The sequence below is a fragment of the Nyctibius grandis genome, unplaced genomic scaffold (assembly GCF_013368605.1).
Source record: "Nyctibius grandis isolate bNycGra1 unplaced genomic scaffold, bNycGra1.pri scaffold_160_arrow_ctg1, whole genome shotgun sequence".
NCBI lineage: Eukaryota > Metazoa > Chordata > Aves > Nyctibiiformes > Nyctibiidae > Nyctibius > Nyctibius grandis.
The window spans coordinates 1,972-21,854 of record NW_027167533.1 but is presented as its reverse complement, the minus strand read 5'-3'; the positions used below and the strand labels follow the sequence as shown (position 1 = coordinate 21,854).

General features: G+C 56.0%; 1 protein-coding gene across 2 annotated transcripts; it reads left to right on the top strand.

The window, feature by feature from the left end:
• Nucleotides 1-12,616: 12,616 nt before the first annotated feature.
• LOC137677360 (zinc finger protein 271-like) lies at nucleotides 12,617-19,422 on the top strand. Of its 2 annotated transcripts, XM_068424663.1 has the most exons (5): nucleotides 12,617-12,673; nucleotides 13,084-13,212; nucleotides 14,093-14,174; nucleotides 14,350-15,282; nucleotides 18,183-19,422. In XM_068424663.1, the coding sequence occupies exons 3-5, from the start codon at nucleotides 14,117-14,119 to the stop codon at nucleotides 18,962-18,964; spliced, it is 1,773 nt and encodes a 590-aa protein (XP_068280764.1). In that variant the 5' UTR covers nucleotides 12,617-12,673; nucleotides 13,084-13,212; nucleotides 14,093-14,116; the 3' UTR covers nucleotides 18,965-19,422. The 2 variants fall into 2 exon arrangements, with proteins under 2 accessions (XP_068280764.1, XP_068280763.1); XM_068424662.1 differs by lacking the exons at nucleotides 12,617-12,673; nucleotides 13,084-13,212; nucleotides 14,093-14,174; nucleotides 14,350-15,282 and adding exons at nucleotides 16,741-16,831; nucleotides 17,169-17,254; nucleotides 17,568-17,681 and having other exon boundaries at nucleotides 17,955-19,422.
• Nucleotides 19,423-19,883: the final 461 nt, after the last annotated feature.

Below are 19,883 nucleotides of genomic sequence, written 5' to 3'. Positions count from 1 at the left end.
CTCTAGACACAAAGGTTTAAGACACACAAGACACGCCACACAAACTACACACCAAATAGACACAGGCTGGAACTGCCCTGCCTGGCACACGCTATCATTGTCCTGAAAAGTAACCCACTCCCTCAGGTATCCAAAGGGTACTGCTCCTGGGCAGCCTGCTCCCCTACTCTAATTTTACAACCCCTCCTGGGAATTCCCAACTTGTTCCACTCCTCCCAGCCCCTCCTTAGCCCTGGTCCCTCAACTTAGCTTTCAGAGGGCCGGGGGCCTCAATCCATCCTCAGCAAAACCCTCATTGGCGATCCGGGTCCTTTCTGCAGTCGCCACATTCCTCAACGCTATCTGCAAAAAAAAAAAACCAAAAACAAAAACAAAAAAAACCCACAAAACAAACCAATAGTGCCAGCTGGAAGCTTCACACTGGCTGATACTAAACTCTTTTGCTTCAATCCCCTCCTCAGAAGCGCTGTGATGTTCCGCTCACCTGCTCGTCCCAGAGTCAGATGCTGCGGCCGTTGTTGCTTGAAATACTTGAGATACCAAGAGACACAAAATTACTATTATCCTTGTGATACATCACCACCCCCCTGATCCTCCTCATTACCATCGCTTGTGACTTTGTCATACCTCCCATCATCTGCAGAGAGACTAGAACGAAACAGAGTTCATTGACACCGAATCCAAGGGCAAAACCAATCTGAGAATTGCTGATGAACCTGTCTCACTTTCCTGACCATCTCCTAGTGCCAAAACTTTAGGAGCCCATTTTCTTCTACTGAACTGTTAGGAAGGAAACCTTAACTCCTCCTATAGCTCCAGCCCTATATTCAAGCCCCTGAACCCCCCCGAGTCAGCCGCTCCTCGGGAGCTGATTTTCTGACTGCTGTTCTGTGAGCCCCTCCTATCTTCTGTTTTCTTACAGACTCGATGCTCTCCTACAGGCCTGTAGAATAAGTAGATTACCAATAGTGATAATCTACTAAATTACTGACCTAAAAAAAAAAAAGAAAAATACAAACCAAAACAAAACCAAACTACAATCAAGCACCCTTTCTACTATACATGCTGCTTAACCTTACCTGGTCCTGAACCTCTTACCTCAAACAGACACTGCTGCTTCTCTCAGTGTCAAAATACATCTGCCCAAATAGCTTGACTATCTCAAAGGCTACAACTGACTCAAGGAGCAGCTGAGCACTAACACTAGTAAAGCCCAGGAGCAGAATGAGCTCCCTGAGCAGAGGCTGCGGCTCATATACCCGGGGCACCGCCCACCACCCTTCCCACAATCCCCTGCAAAGGGGAGGGCTGAACCCAGAGAAGGTATAAAAGCGGCCGGAGGAATGGCGGCCGCTGTTTGCCTCTGCCTTAAGTTTATGGTGCGTGAGCCTGGAATGGATGAAGCGAGCCTTATTGGAAATGACGATGCCTGCTCTTTCACCGCGGCTACGTCTATCGTATCGGCGATGTGACCGGGTAGGAGCTAAACTTAGATTTTCTGGAGCGTAGGTAGAAAAAGATTGATGATGTACTAAGCTACTTAAGAAAGTAGCTCGTTAGATGCAGTAACAACACGAGCATCAAAAATTACATAGTTTACCTTCCTCTGTGTCTTTATTCAGCCCGCACCTGGGACTGAAAAAGAAGCAACTTTTCTGTCACCCGATGGCCCTTCCCGGACCGAGAAAGGGATTCGGGAAAAGGAGGGAGACTCGTGGGTTACAATTTAAAACCGATATCGATGCTAATACAAAACACACAAAACTATACTTAGCCCGCAGAGTGATGGCAAGCTCCTCTGGAGATAGCCATTGTTGAGAAGAAGGAGAAAGAGGGAGGGGAGCAGAGCAAAAAGAGCCCCGCCCCTCCCCAAGCTTCCCCATTTACAGTGAACCTGAGGTTAATGTTATAGAGTACACCTGTGGGCCAGCCTGGGGCAACTGTCCTGAACTTAACTGCTAGTGGCCTTGATCGCTGTCCCACAGCTGGCCACAAACTGAAGCAAAATGGAACAGAAAAGTGATTCTATAAATTTTATGCGCACAAAACCGGGACGCTCTGAAAAAACTAAAATGCTGTGGGTTAAGAAGAGATGATGGAATGACTGGGCCGCGTCACGGATGGGGACTCGGGAAATCTTCTGAGGGAATAAGAGGGGCGCGAGGTCTGCTACAAAGCTAAAACTGTGCCGAGGACGACGACGGTGCTGTGACTGCATCGGGAGGCGTTGTGCGCTGTTAGAGGGGTCCGGATCGGGCCGCGGAGACGGTAGAAGGCTCGGGAGCATGAGGAGGATGTCTGGAGGGGATTTGAACAGACCGCAGATGTCAGAATCACAGAATCCCAGAATGTCAGGGATTGGAAGGGACCTCGAAAGATCATCTAGTCCAACCCCCTGCCGGAGCAGGATTACCTGGATCGTGCCACTCAGGAACGCGTCCAGGCGGGTTTTGAATGTCTCCGGAGAAGGAGACTCCGCACCCTCTCTGGGCAGCCTGTTCCAGTGTTCGGTTACCCTCACTGTAAAGAAGTTTTTCCTCATATTTATGTGGAACCTCCCGTGTTCCAGCTTGCACCCGTTGCCCCTTGTCCTGTCAGTGGATGTCACTGAGAAGAGCCTGGCTCCATCCTCATGACACTTGCCCTTTACATATTTATAAACATTAACGAGGTCCCCCCTCAGTCTCCTCTTCTCCAAGCTCAAGCGACCCAGCTCCCTCAGCCTCTCCTCAGAAGGGAGATGTTCCACCCCCTTAATCATCTTCGTGGCTCTGCGCTGGACTCTCTCTAGCCGTTCCCCGTCCTCCTTGAACCGAGGGGCCCGGAACTGGACACGATATTCCAGATGCGGCCTCACGGGGGCAGCGTAGAGGGGGAAGAGAACCTCTCTTGACCTACTAACCACACCCCTTCTAATAATAAAAAATAAGGTTAAACATCGTGATAAAAGTAGACATAGAAAGAAAACTTTAAAAGTGATAATGTAGAGGACATAGGAAAAAAGTAAATGACAGAGACAGAATCCTACATAACAGTGAACAAAGAAACAAAAATTCAAAAGTTAAAACATTGACAAGAAAAAATTTAAACATAACAAAACCCCTAAATAGAAAGATAAAAGAAAATTTTAAAAGCGACTGGATACAGGACAGACTAGAATGAAATAAAAAAATAAAGATGCCAAACTCGATAAAAACAAAGAGAATTTTAAAACGAGATGTACGGGGCGGACGTGAAACCAAAAACAGGGAGAGACGTCTCTATAAAAGTAGACGTCGAACAAAAACTTTAAAAGCGAGGAGCTACGAGAAACGAGAAAAAAATGAAAAATACAGACGGAAACAGAGATAAAAGAACACCTGGGAAAAAAAAAAAATCAAACCAAAAATATCTGAGGGTAAGAAAGTGAAAAATACAGACGGGTGAACTATTTAAAATTTGACACGGAAAGAAAATTCAGAAAGCGATATGGTTCGTGACACAGAGGAAAGAATTAAAAAATAGAAACAGGAACTGGATAAAATCTTGTTAAATAAAATGGGCAGAGTCCGGGTCTCTAGGTTTGCTGATTCTTTATTGAAGAGACTCAGAGTTGGACCGCCACCGCAAATTCACTATCGGTTTATACAGAAACTAATAAGCAATTACATCATAAACTTCTCCTAAGCTTCTGTTAAAATTCTACTATTTCAATTCCTCTTTCTTCAATTGTCAGGAGTCCACAAAAGTCCATTCTTCTCCATGAGTCGGCCGATCCCCTCTTCCGGTTCCGCTTCGGCTCCGGTCGACGCCCCGTCCTCGATGTTCCCGTTGTGATCGGCGTCCCGTCTCGATCCGGGTTGACCCGAGTCTGGTTCCCGCTGCCGATGTCTCCTAAACATTAACCTAAACAACTAAAGTCTATTTAGAACCTTATCTCTATTAATTTTTATTTCTAAGTGTTCTATATTCTTTTAAGGTAAAGAAAAGGTTAACCGTACATCCCCTTTTACTAAAATCATCAGAAATTTAATATTTCTAGGCCTACTCCTGCTAGCTACTCATTAACCTACGACTGACGATTTGCTCAGGCGTGGGTCAGGATTACACAAAGGGGCTCTGAGAACATTATTCCTGGGTTATGAAACGCACCTGTGTTTATTCAGTTCGACTCATATTAATTATTCTATTCTTAATTCTATTTCATCTCTATTGATTCTTGTTTTCTTAACTCATGAGAACTTCTACAACAATTATGTGAAAATTTCTACGGCGATCTGGCATAGAAGCGACGCTTTGAAAGCGACAGAATTAAGGAAATAACGGCAAAAATTAATAAATAGGGACGGCGAACTACAACGGAGACGTATAAAGTACATTTAAAAACCGACAGGGTACACGACAGACAAGAAACAATTACAAAATAGGGATGGGAGATTGATAAAAATAGGCATAGAAAGAAAATTTAAAAAGTGATGGCACTAAGGAAAGAAATGAACAAAAAAAGTAAGACCCTGACGGGACAAAAGGGGGCATAAAACAAACATTTTAAAAGTGAGGGGCAACAGGGAAATAAAGAGAAAAATTAAAAATTAAGGACAGGGAGCTAAAACAGATGATAAAAGAAAATTTTTAAAGTGACAGCACTAAGGAAAGACAAGGAATAATTAAAATAAAGGTATGGAAATAAAGACAGCAAATAGGATAAAATGAGACAGAAAATTTTAAAAGCAAAAGTGATTAAGGAAATAAGGAAAAAAAACTAAAACATAGCATTGTGAAATAAAATGTAGATGCAGAAGAAAATCTACAAAAGGTATGTTGTAACAGTTCAAGGATGGGCACGCTATTAAACTGAGGGCGGACGCTCTCTATTAACCCCTCTCCTGCCCCCCCGGCAGGGGAAGGAAAAGATAAAAAGCAGAGAGACTTCAAGGTTGGGAAGTTGAAACAGTTTTATTGAACTATAACAACGAAAAAGAGTGTAACAATAATAATAATGGAAATCATTACATGTGTACAAATATATGCAAAACCAAGATCGAGCTCCCCCGATGACGGTCGTGTTGCCGCTGTCGCCGCAGGGCAGGCTCCGGGAAGGCCCGGACCGGTCTCGGCGACGGACGGGAACGCACGGATCGGGATCGAGGGCGGGAGAAAAATGGACGGAGTCCTCTGCGGATACCGGCCCTAGCAGAGAGCGAGACCCTCGAGATCCCCCAGCGTTACACTGAGAATGAGGCGTATGGGATGGAATACCGCTGCGGTCGCTTTTGGGTAACGTGTCCCGTCCGCTCCTCCCTGCGGGTGCGACCCTGCTACGGCTCTTCGCTCGTAAGTAGTGAGGAAATTAGCGGTGACCTGGCTTTCTCTAGGAATAAGTACACGCGAGAGCCTTTCTGTGTACCGTTCCTACCGGTACCTCAGTAATAACTATAAACTTGGAGCGTTATCGGTCCTAGAAGCGCACGCTGCCCGCAAAACACGCGGTTAGTAGCAAAGTGCGCCGACTTAGAAGAACCTTAGCTGAAAGTAAAAATCACCGAAAGGGAAATTGGTTGTTTTAGTCCAAACCAGGACAGATCTCAAAGGAGCAAGAGAAGAAATAACTTTTTAAAGACAGCGAATGAAAAAAAGTAGGCATAAAAAGAACATTTTAAAAGCAAGGGGGATTAGAGAAATAAAGGGAAAAGCTAAATAATAGAGACAGCAAGCTAAAATGGAAATGTAGAAAGAAAATTGAAAAAGCAAGGGGGCTAAGAAAACAAATAAATAAAGACAGCTAAAGGCCTAAAAGCAGCCATAAAAAGAATAATTAAAAGCAATGGGTGTTAGGAAAATAAAGGAAAAATATTATGAAATAGGGACAGCAAACTAAGAGATAGAAAGAAAATTGACAAAGCAAGGGTGCTTAGGAAACAGCACCACTGGCTCTGATGTGGCACAGCCCCTGGCGCCCGGCTCCTGGGAGCCCTCGCCGCTGGCTCTGACACGGCACATCGCCCCTGCTGCTCCCTGCCTCTGAGGTGAACCCCGCCTGCCCCGCTACGCCCCCGCAAGCCCCCCTCCTGACGGCTTTCCCCAGGACCGATGGCCGGTCGATGGCGCAGCCCCGCTCACCTTCTCCCCTGGTGCGGCCGCAGCCCTGTGACGCTTCGTGATGGCTCCGCTTCTCCCTTAGCTAGCGCTGGTCCCTCCGAGGCCGCCTGATGCAGGGCAGTACAGGCCCCTCCTCCAGCAGCCACCTCTTTATAGGGCAGGGTGATGGCCATCAGCCTCACTGCCTGCACCTGGGGCTCCTCCGGGCCACAGCCAGAGCCCAGCAGGAACAGGGGCCATGGCCTGACCTCCACAGTGCATCACCTCCTCCCCTGGGCTCTGTTGTGGCCCCTTGGCCACTACAAAGGAAGCACAAGTGCAGCCGGGAGGGTTAAGGCGACAGCTGTGTTTGTTCAGTCACGCACGTAACGAGTCCAGGCAGCGAGTCTGCTCCGCGGCTCGGGCCTCTGACCCTCCCCCAGGACACCTTGGCAGTCGTTCCCGGAGCCGCAGTTGTCGGTTGGGCGGGGAACGCGCGGTCGTCGGCTCCTGGAGCGATGGCCTGCTGGACAGAGATGGAGACCGCCAAAAACGACAAGCACGGTGCAGGACACTAGAAGAGAAGAGAAAAAAGTCAGCTGGCTGCACAGAAGGGTGGCAGTGAGAAAGCACGAAGCAGGGAAGAGTACAGCAAAAGACAGACAGGGAGCCGCACAGAGGCTCAAACACAAACAAACCACAAACACAAACAAACCACATAGCTACACACTAGGGGGAGAGAGGGAAGAATTAAGAAACGGGGAAATGGAGACAGAAAAAGGAGAGCTAGAGAGCAAAAAGAATAGCAATGCATGTAGAAAGAACAGAAAGAGAAGTCTAAAATAGGGTCAACGGGGGGCCAGAGACGGTGAGATGGAGAAAGGACAAAAGTGACAGGCTGCAGGGCACACAGGAAGGAATTAATGAATAAGGACACAGCTGGCCTGAGACAAAGAAAGGCAAAGGATCCCACGGGCAACAGGGCAGAGAGGGGGCAATTCAAAAACCAGGGATGGGGAGCCAGACAGAAAGAGGCAGAAATAAAAATGGGAAAAAACAGTGTGCCACAGGGCAGAGAGAGAGGAACTGATAAATAAGGACAGGGACCAAGATGGAGTGCAATGGAGAAGAGAAAAAAAAATAGCTCTGGGCTACAGGGAAGAAAGAGGAATTAAAGAACCGGGACCAGCTGCCAGACAGGACAAATAGGGAGGAAATAAAAAATAGTGGCAGGGAGCCAGACAGAGAGAGGCAGACAAAGACAAACAAATACCGTGGGGCTACAGGACAGAGAATGGAAAGAGGGAGCTGGACAGACAGACACAGGGAAAGATCCAGATGGGATACAGGGGGCAGACGGAGGCATTAAAACTGGGGAGAGGGAGCTGGACAGAGAGACAGGGACCGCAGCGAATAGCGCTGGGTGCGGGAAGTGCGGCGACTGAGCTGCGGTACCTACTTCAGGCCACCCGCCTTCCCCGAGCTGAGAAATGACTACGCCCTTGCGCTCGTCGCCGCTCCCATCGGCGAGCGGCGCGGCTGCCCGTCACGTCTGGGGTGTGCGATAGGCGGCAGGCCGGAGGGGCTAGCGGCTCGGTTCCTCTGGCTGCCTAATTTGCCTCCTTAAAACCATCACTTCAGCTCTCCCTTTCTTTATTTCAGGCCCCTCTAAAGATCTCCTGGCTGCCAAGTCAATTTCAGCTAGCAACACAGCTGAAATACAGTGCTGGTAGAAATCCAGCTGTTGTGCTGCTTCGATGGCAAAAGGCTTTTGTAACTTGAACCCCAGAATGTTTTGGCATGGAGGCTGCAAAGAGAGAAACGTGCCTCGAACTGCTGTGCGCAGTGATACGCGGCTGCCTGTGACCGACGCCTTTTTCTGCTGAAGCCGGAGCACGGCTCCTTTGTGAAGAGCTGCTGGCACCGCACAATGTGTGTCAGCTTTCCCTGTACCGGGTGCCCGGAGAAAGCATCTTTGACTGCAGTGTGTGGCAGCCTCTTGTCCCGGACTCTTGAGAAAATGGCTGCCTGTAGCAGCAATAAACCATCTACTGTCCACAGGACAAAAGAAAGACTTGGCGTTAACACGTCACAAAGGCACCCACGATGGAACGGTTCCCTCCGTTGTCGCTTGCTGACTGACCTTCTTATGGCGCTCCGCTCGGCCTCTCCGTTGGTATCCGTCTCCCTCCTGTGCATCTGCAGCAACAAAATAAAACCAAAGTCCACCAGCTACTGAAAAATAGCCTAACAAACAGTAAATGGTCCCCGTTCTGACTTCTTTGCTCAATAACTTTGTTGATATGTGCTTTGCACGCCGATCTGCCGTGCTTGGTCAGCTACATCGGTGAGTTCAAGAAGTATAAAAATATGCATTGCTAGATTACACCCCTCCCTTTTCTTTCCCCCATCCCAATAACCACATCCCAGACTCGCTCTTGCCCCAAGCAGGCAAATGTGGGTTTGCCTACCCGACTCTAAACCCCCAGCCAGGGCAGCTCCGAGCCACACACACACACACACACACACACACAGAGTCCAATGCTACACAGAACACAACAAATGACATGCCTCAAAGATGAGAGAAAACCAGCGAGAAGCATGATACCCCAAGAGAAGACGCTGTCGGGGCAAGACCACCTGCAGGACCGTGACGGGGACGTGAGGAGGCTCTAAGGCAACCCCAGAAAGAGACCAGAACGTCATGGCCCGTGGCAAGAAATGACTCAAAACCGAGAGGATGTACACACAAGAAGCCTGGCTTCAAGACCTCACCATGTAAGGGTGCAGGGAATAAAGCCCAGTCCGTCCAAATGGACGCCTGGAAAGAGGAGCCGCTCGTGTGGCAGCGAATTACCCCGCAAAAGAGGACCGTCCGGAAACTTGCAAGATGGAAGAGCGAACCACGCTTTAAGCTCCTTACGCAAGAAAAGAAGCGCCTGATTGGCACTACACTGATGAGTACAGGTGTTCAAGACTCTAGGGATGGCAGCCGAGGTGCAGAGCCTGCTCCTTGAGCACAATGAAGGCATCGAGACCCGAGGAAGTTCTAAGACACAGAAGACACTCCGCACAAACTACACAAACACACACAGGCTGGAACTGCCCTGCCGTGCCACACGCTATCGTTGTTCTGAAAAGGAACCCGCTCCCTGAGCCCGCCTAAAGAGGACTGTTCCTGGACAGCCCTCTCCCCTACACCAACTTTAAAACTTGAAAACTACTTCCTGAAAGTGCCAACCTTGTCTGCTCCTTCCCCCAACCGCTCTCCACCACCAGTGTCTCAACTTAGCTTTCAGACAGCCAGGAGTCCGATTCCATCCTCAAAAAGAAAAAAATACAATCAGCCCACTGGAACAAACCTGCGGTCACCAGGTTCCTCTTCATCACCTGCCAAAAAAAAAAAAAAAAAAAAAAAGGCTGTGAGTCAGCATCACATCTGGCACAGACCGCTCCCACAACATCCCCCACCTCGGACGCACCGTGGCATCCCGCTCGCCTGCTCCGTGCCGATTCCAGAGTCGGATGCTGCGACTGTCATCGCTCGTGGTGCCTAGGATACCAAAAGACACAAAATTACCGTGGCACAGGCAAGAAATCACCAGCCCCCTGCTCCTACTCTCTACTACCCAGCTCACCTCAAATGCTCATCCAATTCCAAAGGCTGCCCCGCACAGAACCTGCAAAACCAAGCAGAAACGCTCCACTGAGTGGCCGCTTAATACTTTGCTCTTAGACACCGACACGGCCCACGACCGCCTCACCTTCTCGGACCGCTCCTCGACAGGTGGCATCGCTCCCCGGAGCCTGTGGGCAGCACCTGCAAAAACCCAAACAAAAAGGCACGTGCTGAGATACTGCCCAAAACCACGGCTCGCCCGTGCCGGTCCCCTTCTCACACACCTTTACCGTCACAACTTGCCTGTCACAACTTGCCTGTCTGGCCTCCGGCAGTTTAGGCCGCCACGTTGGCTCTTGCACGCCACCTGTAAAACCCAAAACACACAGGTCGATTATGACTGCACCGCCTATAAACACCTGAAAAATAACTGCCGCTTCAGCCCACGGATCGGCGCTCACCTTGCCCGAGAGTCAGCTCCTGTGCCCGTATCCTGTGGCGCACATCACTTTGTACCTTTAAATTAAAAAAAAAGAAATACCATAATGCAGGCATATCACCACCAGTCATCTTCCCGCTAACACCACACGGCGACCCACCTTCTTACGGCTCTCCGCTCGCCTCTCCTCTCTTGTCCTGCATGGCTCGTCCCTCTGCATCTGCAAAGACAATATTGAATAAGTCAAATGGATGCAGAGCATCACTTTAATAGTTCCAGACATCTGGTTCCCATTAAGGTATACCATCTACAGCCCAACTACAGCCTGCCACTAAAATAAATACCTAATTCAAATATTAAGCCTTACACAGAGAAGCCTGACCACCTTAGAGATCCCATCTGCCCAACTAGCCCTCTCGCTGCCTCTCCCAGATGGCTCCGGACATCTCCTCGGTACCTTCAAAACGTTACAGAAGTTACTGTCCTCACCTGCTGCAGACAGCTAATCCCCCCCGAGATGACTGTACAACCTTTACCTCAACAGCCGAGGCATATCAACATATTACCCATAGACACTTGTTCCACCTACCCCTGACTCTACACCCCCAGGCAGGACAGCTCCGAGCCACACGCACAGATAGACAATACTCAGAACACTACAAATGACGCACCTCAAAGATGAGAGAAAACTCTCAACATGGGCACGAGACCCAGAGGAATACGCTGCCAGACAAGACAACTGCCGGGACCGTGACGGGAACGTGAGGAGGCTCTATGGCAACCCCAGAAAGAGATTAGAACGTCATGGCCCGTGACAAGAAGTTACTCTCAAAACCGAGAGGATGTATGCGCAAGAAGCTTCAAGACCTCGCCGCCTAAGGATGCGGGGAAGAAATCCCAGTCTGTCCAGAATGGACATCTGGAGACTAGAAGTGCTCGCAGAGCCAGGAATGATACTGCAAAAGAGGACTGTCTGTAAACTTACAATATGAAGATCGATCGATGCCTTAAGCTTGTTACACAAGAAAAGAACCACCTGATTGGTGCTACGCCAGTGAGTACATGGATTCTGGACGCTATGGATGGCGGCCGAGGTGCACAGTGTGCTCCTTTAGCACAAACAGCAATGAGGACATCAAGACCTGATGCGTGTCTAAGACATAGAAGACTCAGTACACAAACTACACACCAAATAGACACAGGCTGGAACTGCCCTGCCTGGCACACACTATCGTTGCTCTGAAAAGTAACCCGCTCCCTCAGCCTGCCCAAAGGGGACTGTTCCTGGACAGCCTTCTCTCTCACAGTAACTTTACATCCCCTCCTGGCAATTCTCCCAGTCCCTCCCCAGCCCTGGGCCCTCAACTTAGCTTTCAGACAGCCAGGGGCCCGAATCCATCCTCAAGAAAAAAAAAAACACAGGCTAACGGGGATGTTCCTGCGGTCGCCAGGTTCCTCTTCAGCACCTACAGGTAACAACAAAAAACACAAAACAGTGCTAGCAGTCACACTGGTCCCTGCCAACCAATGCCACAACATCCCCCTCCTCAGAAGCTCCACGGCTTTCCGCTCACCTGCTCCACATCGATTCCATAGGTGGATGCTGTGGCCGTCATCCCTTCAGGCGCCTAGGACACCGAGAGACACAAAATTACCGTTGCGCTTCAGAAATCACCACCCCGTGATCCTCCTCGCTACCACCCCAGCTCACCTCAAATGCTCATCTGGTTCCTACGGCAGCCTGCACAGCACCTGCAAAATCACAAGGTAAATGCCTAACCATGGTGACATTTAATACTTTACTGTTAGACACCAGCATGGCCCACAACCGCCTCACCTTCTCAGACTGCTCCTTAGCACGTGGCATCGGCCCCCTGGAGCCTGTGGGCAGCACCTGCAAAAACCCAAACAAAAAGGCACGAGCTGAGATACCGGCCAAAACCACGGCCTGCCCGCACCCATCCCTATCTCCTGCTCCTTTACCTTGACCGCTCGCCTATCCTGCCTCTGGAGCTTACGGGGTGCGACGCCCATCCTTACGTGCCACCTGTAAAGCATAACAGACAAGGGAGGCGGGTAAGTTCACCGACAATACCGCACCTGCGCAAAACAACCGCCGCTTCGGCCCGGCGGCTGCCGCTCACCTGACTCGAGTCACAGCCTCTGGTGCAGATATCCTGCTTCGCTCGTTGCTTCCCACCTTCAACATAAAAAAAATAAACCAAGCCTTATAAGCTAGTCAAATAGCCACCGGACACATCATCCCACCGACACATCGTGACGACCCACCTTCTTCCGGGGCTCCCTTTGCCTCTCCTCTGTCACCCAGAGAACAGAGGAATAAATTAGGAGGGAGCAGCGTGTTTTGGGCCTTTTTCTGTAGTTCCGAGCAGTGCTGTTACGCGGAGCGAGGCTTCTGGAGGACCGACGGGCCATGGAGTGCCAGTTCTGGAGGACTGATGGTCACCTCCGGAGAGCTGGAGGAGCGCCGGCCCGTCGAGAGCGACTTCCGAGGGACCGACGGGCACTTCCGGGCCTCCGGCCGCCCGCGGAGCGCGGTGAGGGCCGCTCTCGGTGCCGGGCGGGGCGGTCCGGCCGCCGCCGAGAAGCCGCGCCGGGTGGCGGGGAGCCCGCCGGAGCCGCGGCGGTGCCGGTTCGCGCTCTGGCCGCGGCTCTCTCGGGCCCGGCGCCGGCCCGGCCTCCGCGAGGGCGTTTCTCGGCGGTCGCGGCCGCTGCTGCCGCGGGCGGGCCCCTCTCGCCGCGGCTGCTCCTGCCTCTGCGCCGCGTCCCTGCGGGCCCGGGGTCGGGGGGGGTGCTCGGTGGGTGCTGCGCGGGCGGAGGGGGCTTTTAATGCCGAGGCGTGAGCGAGGCGGTCCCGGGGGGCGGGGGACGACGGCCTGATTTGCATAAGCGAGTTCCTCTCGTGTGGAAGCGATAATTGGGCCTTAAGCGATGTTGCTAATTGCAGGCTGGGAGAGCCTGTGCTGATGCCTGTCCCGAGCAGCTGGGGAAGGTGCGACAGCAACGCGCAGGAGAGGCGGAGCGTCCTCGGGGGCGGCCGCCTCCCCCGGTGCCCCCCGCCGAGTGACTTCATTAGGTAACGGCCTCGTTAAGTCATTTGCTGTTATTAAATGCAGCGAGTGAACGACTCGTGCCCAGGGAGGGTCCCGGTTCTCTGCAGCTGCAGGGAAAAGGAGACAAAACAGACACTGAGGGTTACTCACTCTTGTCGACCGTTATTTTGTATTATGAATTAGAAACCAAATTAGGAGTACTGTAATTACTGTAATCCAATATCATGTTACTATAGTAAACTGCTCCCAATTAGTATTCTATTTCTACTTCCTATCTGGAAATTTTCATGATGATGATACTGCTTGGGCATCGTTGCTGCATTTAACTTTACTGTTATTAAGTAAGAGGCATTAATGATGCCCAGTTAGTGTTCTGAATGATTTTTAAAGTAAATTTAATTGCTTACTAATCAAATTTAATTTGCAGTGTTGTTAGTTTTGTTTTCTGCCTTGAAGTAATTAATATTTGTGGCTTGGTGGGGGGTGTTTCCCCAAAAATAGCCACGTTGAAATTTGGGCAGTCTTGATGCTCTGTTAGTTTTCTAATTTTGTTTTAAATGTAAATATTTCAACGTTGTTAGTTCTGGCTGAGAATCATTACCGCCTGAGAATTTTCTTAATATCTACATTTAAACACAGCCCTTATTTAATGACTCATTTTTAGTTCTCTTTATTTAAAAATCTGAAGCTTCGATTACTGTTTCCTGTCTAAGCAGGAGTCGTTATTGCCTCTGAACTTACAGCTGTGCTATAATTTAACTATTAAACACTCACAATTAGCTTTCCAATTGTATTTTCATTTTAAATTCTAAAACTTTCTTATTTTATTTCCAATTGGGAGTCATTAATGCCTGCAACTTATTTAATAATGGCCCACCCCCCCAATTCCTCTCCTCTTCCCAGGGGACGGAGGGCTCCGGGCCCCGCATGGACCCAGGCACCCGCGGCCCCGAGGCAGGAGCGAGCCGGGGAGACGCCAGGGCAGGTACCGGGACGGGGCCGGGCTCGGCGCTGGGCTCGCTGCTCAACCCCGTGGCCTGGGAGCGGAGGGCAGCGGGCGGCGGGGTCGACACCCGCGGCCGGGACGGGGCCGCTGCTGTCTGCGCCGGCACCCCCTCCCCGCCGCGTCCCTGCCCTCCCCAGCGCCGTCTCCCCCGCAGGTGAGGGGCAGGAGGAGAGCCCAGAGAGGGGGGACACGTCACCGAGCGGAGCAGGAGGGGACGCATCCCCCGGGCAGGAGCGCGGCGGCAGCGCCGGGGCGGTGCGGTCGCGCCCCAACACCTGCGAGGTGTGCGGGGAGAGCTTCGGCCTGCGCTCCGACCTGCTGACCCACCGCCGTGGCCACCTGGGCCAGCGGCCCTACGCCTGCCCCGAGTGCGGGCGCTGCTTCGGGCAGAGCTCGCACCTCCTCACCCACCGGCGGCTGCACACCGGCGAGCGGCCCTACCGCTGCCGCGACTGCGGCCGCAGCTTCAACGTCAACTCGGACCTGGTGAAGCACCGGCGGACGCACACGGGCGAGCGGCCCTACCCCTGCCCCGAGTGCGGGCGCCGCTTCGGCAGCAGCTCCAACCTCACCCGGCACCAGCGGCTGCACACGGGCGAGCGGCCCTACCGCTGCCCCGACTGCGGCGAGAGCTTCCGGGACTGCCCCTCGCTCACCATCCACCGGCGCGCCCACACCGGCGAGCGGCCCTACCCCTGCCCGGCGTGCGGCAAGGCCTTCGCCGACAGCTCGCTGCTGGCCAAGCACCGGCGCACGCACCGCGCCGACAAGTCCTTCGCCTGCCCCGACTGCGGCAAGAGCTTCTCCACCAGCTCCTACCTGCTGCGGCACCAGCGCACCCACCTGCCCGAGAAGCCCTACCGCTGCGGGGAGTGCGGCCGGGGCTACAGCCAGTTCGCCCACCTCACCACCCACCAGCGGGTGCACACGGGCGAGCGGCCCTACGTCTGCCCCGAGTGCCGCAAGAGCTTCACCACCAGCTCGGCGCTCACCAAGCACAAGCGTGTCCATACCGGCGAGCGGCCCTACGTCTGCCCCGACTGCGGCAAGAGCTTCACCCAGAGCTCCAACGTCATCACCCACTGGCGCCTGCAGCACGGCAAGTCCCTCTGAGGGCCCCGGCCGTGCCGCCTCCCCAGCGCCGGGGTCCCCTCCGCGAGGTTGCTCTGTGTGGCGCTCAGCAATAAAATCTGCCATCTCGCAGCAGAGGCCGCCGGTGCGGCTGGGATGGGGTGGCAGGGCACGGGCCTGGGCAGAAGCGTCGCCTGAGACGCTCCCTCCGGCGCTGGGGGTCCGTGGGGGCCTGGCCAAACCGCAGCTCACTCCGGAGCCCTCCCTGCTGAGCGGTGGCCATCCCGGCTGGCTCTGGGCCCTGGAGCTGCTGTGGGCGAGCAGCTCCTGTCATTTCACGGGTGGGGAAAAGTGAAGGAGTTTGGTGGTTTTCACCCAAAAAGGTGGATGCAGAGGCTGAGGCACAGCGTGGGGCTCTGAGGTTTGGGTATCGGGGGCACCTTCCAGCTCGCCAGCAACTCACGTGGCTCGTGCTGCATCTTTTTGAGGCTGAACTGGGGTCCCTCGGGGGCTGTGGGGCTTCACTGTGCGGCTCGGGGGGAGTGGGGGGGAAGCCGCAGGGCCAGCTCGGAGAGGGGGATCCCCGGGTTCGCCCCAGGCACGCAGCGAGCACCCCCAGCCCCCCAGGAGCCTGGCACAGCCCTCTGCCGCACGGAGGGTGGGAGCTGGCGGGCGCAGGCTGGGAGGGGACGGGTCCCCGCAGCTTTTCCCCGAGGGCAGACAAGTGGGGCGCCCAGGGCGGCTGCCCCTCGCCGTCCGTGGGGCTGGATCAGGCCCCGAGGGAGCAGAGCTGGCCCTGTCTGCAGCAGGAGGGGTGGTGGGACGCCCAGCTCCCTCCCGAGCCGGGTTATCGCAGCCCCGCGCCCTTCCCCGGGCTGTGTCTGCAGGGGCGAGGGGACAGGATTTGTCCCCCTTCACCCACCCCTTGCTCTCACCCCCCTCCAGAGCCGGGACTGCCCCGGGGACAGGGCTGGGGCGAGGGTGGGGATGGGGACAGGACAGGGGATGGGGATGCAGGTGGGGAAGGGATGGGGACTGGAATTGAGAAGGGTGGGGATGGGGATGCAGGTGGGAGCGGGGACAGAGGTGGGGATGGGGCTGGGGACAGGGGCGGGGACGGGGATGGGGCTGGGGACAGGGGCAGGGGTGGGGATGGGGCTGGGGACAGGGGTGGGGACGGGGATGCAGAAGGGGATGGTGGTGGGAAGAGGGATGAGGACAGGGAGGGGGGTGCAGGTGGGGAAGGGGACGGGAATAGGGACAGGGACGGGGATGCAGAAGGGGATGTGGATAAGGACAGGGATGGGGCCGGGGCCGGGGGGCAGCCGCAGCCCGGCGTCCCCGCCGTCTCCCCCCGCCCCGCCGCCGCGTCCCCCCGCGTCCCTCCCCGGTCACGGCGGCGGAGGCTGAACTTCCTGGGTCACCGGCGGCGGCTCCATCCGGGAGCCCGGGCGGGGCCGCGGGGCCGGCGGCGCTTCCCCGAGAGCCGGGAGCGGGGGCCCGGCCCGGAGCCCCCCCCGGACCCCGCGGCCCCCGCGCGCCGCCCTGCCCGGCTCTGCCCGCAGGTACCGGGGTGCCGGCGGTCTCTCTGAGGAGCCGGGGGTGCCCCCGAACCCCCACCCATGCCCCAGGGCGCCCCGAACCCCCAGGCGTGCCCCAGGGCGCCCCGAACCCCCACCCGTGCCCCAGCGTGCCCTGTAACCCCAGGCGTGCCCCAGCGTGCCCCGTACCCCCTTCCCCATGCCCCAGCGTGCCCCCAAACCCCCATCTGTGCCCCAGGGTGCCCCGTACCCCCTTCCCCATGCCCCAGGGCGCCCCGAACCCCCCCCCGTGCCCCAGGGCTCCCCGAACCCCCCCCCCCGTGCCCCAGGGTGCACCGAACCCCCTTCCCCTCTCTTGCAGGTGCTGCCGGGCCCCAAAGCAGCGGGGGCGGCTGGTGGGTGCCAGCGGCGTCATGCAGGAGAGCTACGAGGCCCTGATCCTGCTGGGTAAGGCTGGCGTCCCCTCCCGTGCCAGCCCTCGGCACAGCACGGCACGTGGGAAAAGGAAGCGCGATTTTGGTGGGAGTTGGGTTGCTTTAAGGCGTGGGGCGCAGAGAAACGCGGTGCTGGGGTGGCACGTACCTCCTGGGAAGATGGGAGATGCTCGGAGCGAGGTGACCTGCTGGTCTTTTACTGCTTTTCCCAGCTGCTCGCCTAAACACAAAATGCCATATAAGTGTGTATATATACATATATATATAGTGTTCCATGTCTTTATATATAGCGTTTAGTGTCTTCTTTCCCCCTTTTTCCGGAACAGACTTCCCAATTCCCAAGCCCAACGTCATCTCCCGGCTGGAGCTGGAGGAAGAGCTGGGCGTGCCAGACCCGAACGACTCCAAGGAATGGGAGACGCTCAGGGTGGCCCCCGCAGGTGAGCTGGGACCCCCTGCCCCGAACCGGACGGAGGTGTTACCCGCGGCCCCGTGGCAGCCCCCCCGCCTCCTCTGTCTCGGGGAGCATCCCGAGCTGGCAGGTGTCGGGGGCTCTGCGCGGAGCCGCCGGGCTGGGGTCAGGAAGAGCTTTCTTGCCCCCTGGTCTGAGATCGGCCTTTGGCAGCCGTCCGCCCAAATCCTTCAGGGTCCCCCTTTGTCCCCTCGGCGCCGGGACTCACTCCCATCGGCGTTGTCTCTCTCTGTCCCGGCAGATGACGGGACGGGGAGCGAGAACGAGGAGGAGGGTCCTGAGCTGGATGGCCCTGAGCTGGCAGAGCTGGACGTCATCCTGTCCCGGGGGGCCGAGGAGGGCGTCCCCCAGAGCCCCGTGCTCGGGGACGCCTGCCAGAGCCACTGTGGCCCTCCCTGGGAGCCCCGGAGCCCCCCCGAGGAGCGGACGGCATCGACCCCCCGTGGCAGGGCGGTGGCCGGCGGCCGAGGGGGGCGGCGGGCACGGCGGGGGGACGCCCCGAAAACCTGCGGGCAGTGCGAGAAGACCTTCTCCCGGCGGTCAGAGCTGCTGATCCACCAGCGGCTGCACACGGGGGAGAAGCCCTACAAGTGCCTGGACTGCGGGAAGAGCTTCACCCGCAGCTCGAACCGCAACGCCCACCAGCGCATCCACAGCGGGGACCGGCCCTACAAGTGCCCCGACTGCGGGAAGAGCTTCGGCCAGAGCTCGGACCTGGCGAAGCACCAGCGGCTGCACGCCGGCGAGCGGCCCTACGCCTGCGCCAAGTGCGGGAAGAGCTTCAGCTGGAGCTCGGACCTCGTCGTCCACCAGCGCATCCACACCGGCGAGCGGCCCTACAAGTGCCCCCAGTGCGGGAAGAGCTTCAACCGCAGCTCCAACCTCAACACGCACCAGCGGACCCACCTGGGCGAGCGGCCCTACAAGTGTGCCGACTGCGGCAAGAGCTTCAGCTACAGCTCGGCCTTCCTCAAGCACCAGCGGACCCACACCGGGGAGAAGCCCTACCAGTGCACCAGCTGCGGGAAGAGCTTCTTCGAGAGCTCGGCCCTGATCCGCCACCAGCGCATCCACACCGGGGAGACCCCCTACCCGTGCCCCCACTGCGGGAAGAGCTTCAAGCAGAGCTCGTCCCTCATCACCCACCTGCGCACCCACACCGGGGAGAAGCCGTACAAGTGCGGCGACTGCGGCAAGGGCTTCGTCGTCAGCTCGGCCCTCATCAGGCACCAGCGCGTCCACCTGGGATAGGTGCCCGCCACTGCTCCTCCGGCCGGCCGGCCCTGCTGCTTTCGGGGGGCTGAGCCAGACGGAGCTGGAGGCGGCTCGGGGGGACGTGGGGGGCTCCCAGCTGCGGCAGGGCAGCAAGACCCTTGCCGAGCCGCGCCGGTGCGGGCAGCTCAGACCCCTCCTGAGCCTGAGCTGGCACTGGTGGGAGAGGAGCTGTGGTGGCGGTGGACTCGAGGGAGTGTTTCCCTTCTCCCGTGTGGAACGGGGACGCGGCACCGGCTGCCCACGGGGGTTCCTGGACCCTGTCCCAGCTGGAGCTGGGGGAAGCCCGTGCAGGGCAGGCAGCTGTGCCTCACTCCCCGCCGCAGGGCCGAGGGCTCGGCATGCCCCGAGCCACCTTTCCGCCGCGCTGTGTCTGTGTTGTGGCCGTTGCGTAGATGGGGCCACGCCTTTTACCTGCCTGTGTTTCGCCGTGGGGATGGGGGGGGGGGAAGGGGGGAGGAAAGGGGGGGAGACACCCCAAAGTGGAGTCCCGCAGCGTGAGCCTCGCGGTGCGGCTTTCTCCTCCCTGCATGACCACAAAGGGTCTCATAACTCGTTAATTTGGCAGCAGTCCTCCACAAATAGGGCTGTCGGAACCGCTCCGCCAACGCTGCTGGCAAGATGATTTCCGCGCCAGCCGGGTGCTGGGCGTGCTGGGGCGCGCGGTCCCTTCCCGTTCCCTGCCTGCCATAGTAAAGAGTTGTTTACCGGCCGCGGGCTGCACTCGCCTGTGTTCTCCCCCAGGGCCGGGCCGGGGGGGGCCGCAGGGGCTGCCACCGCCGAGATCCGCAGCTCGGGGGTCCCCTCACCCCCCCCAGGACTTTCTTGTCCACACGTGGAGTCACGCAGCGGGGAACAACTGCGCATCGAGGAGGGGGCTCGAATGCTGCTGAGGGGT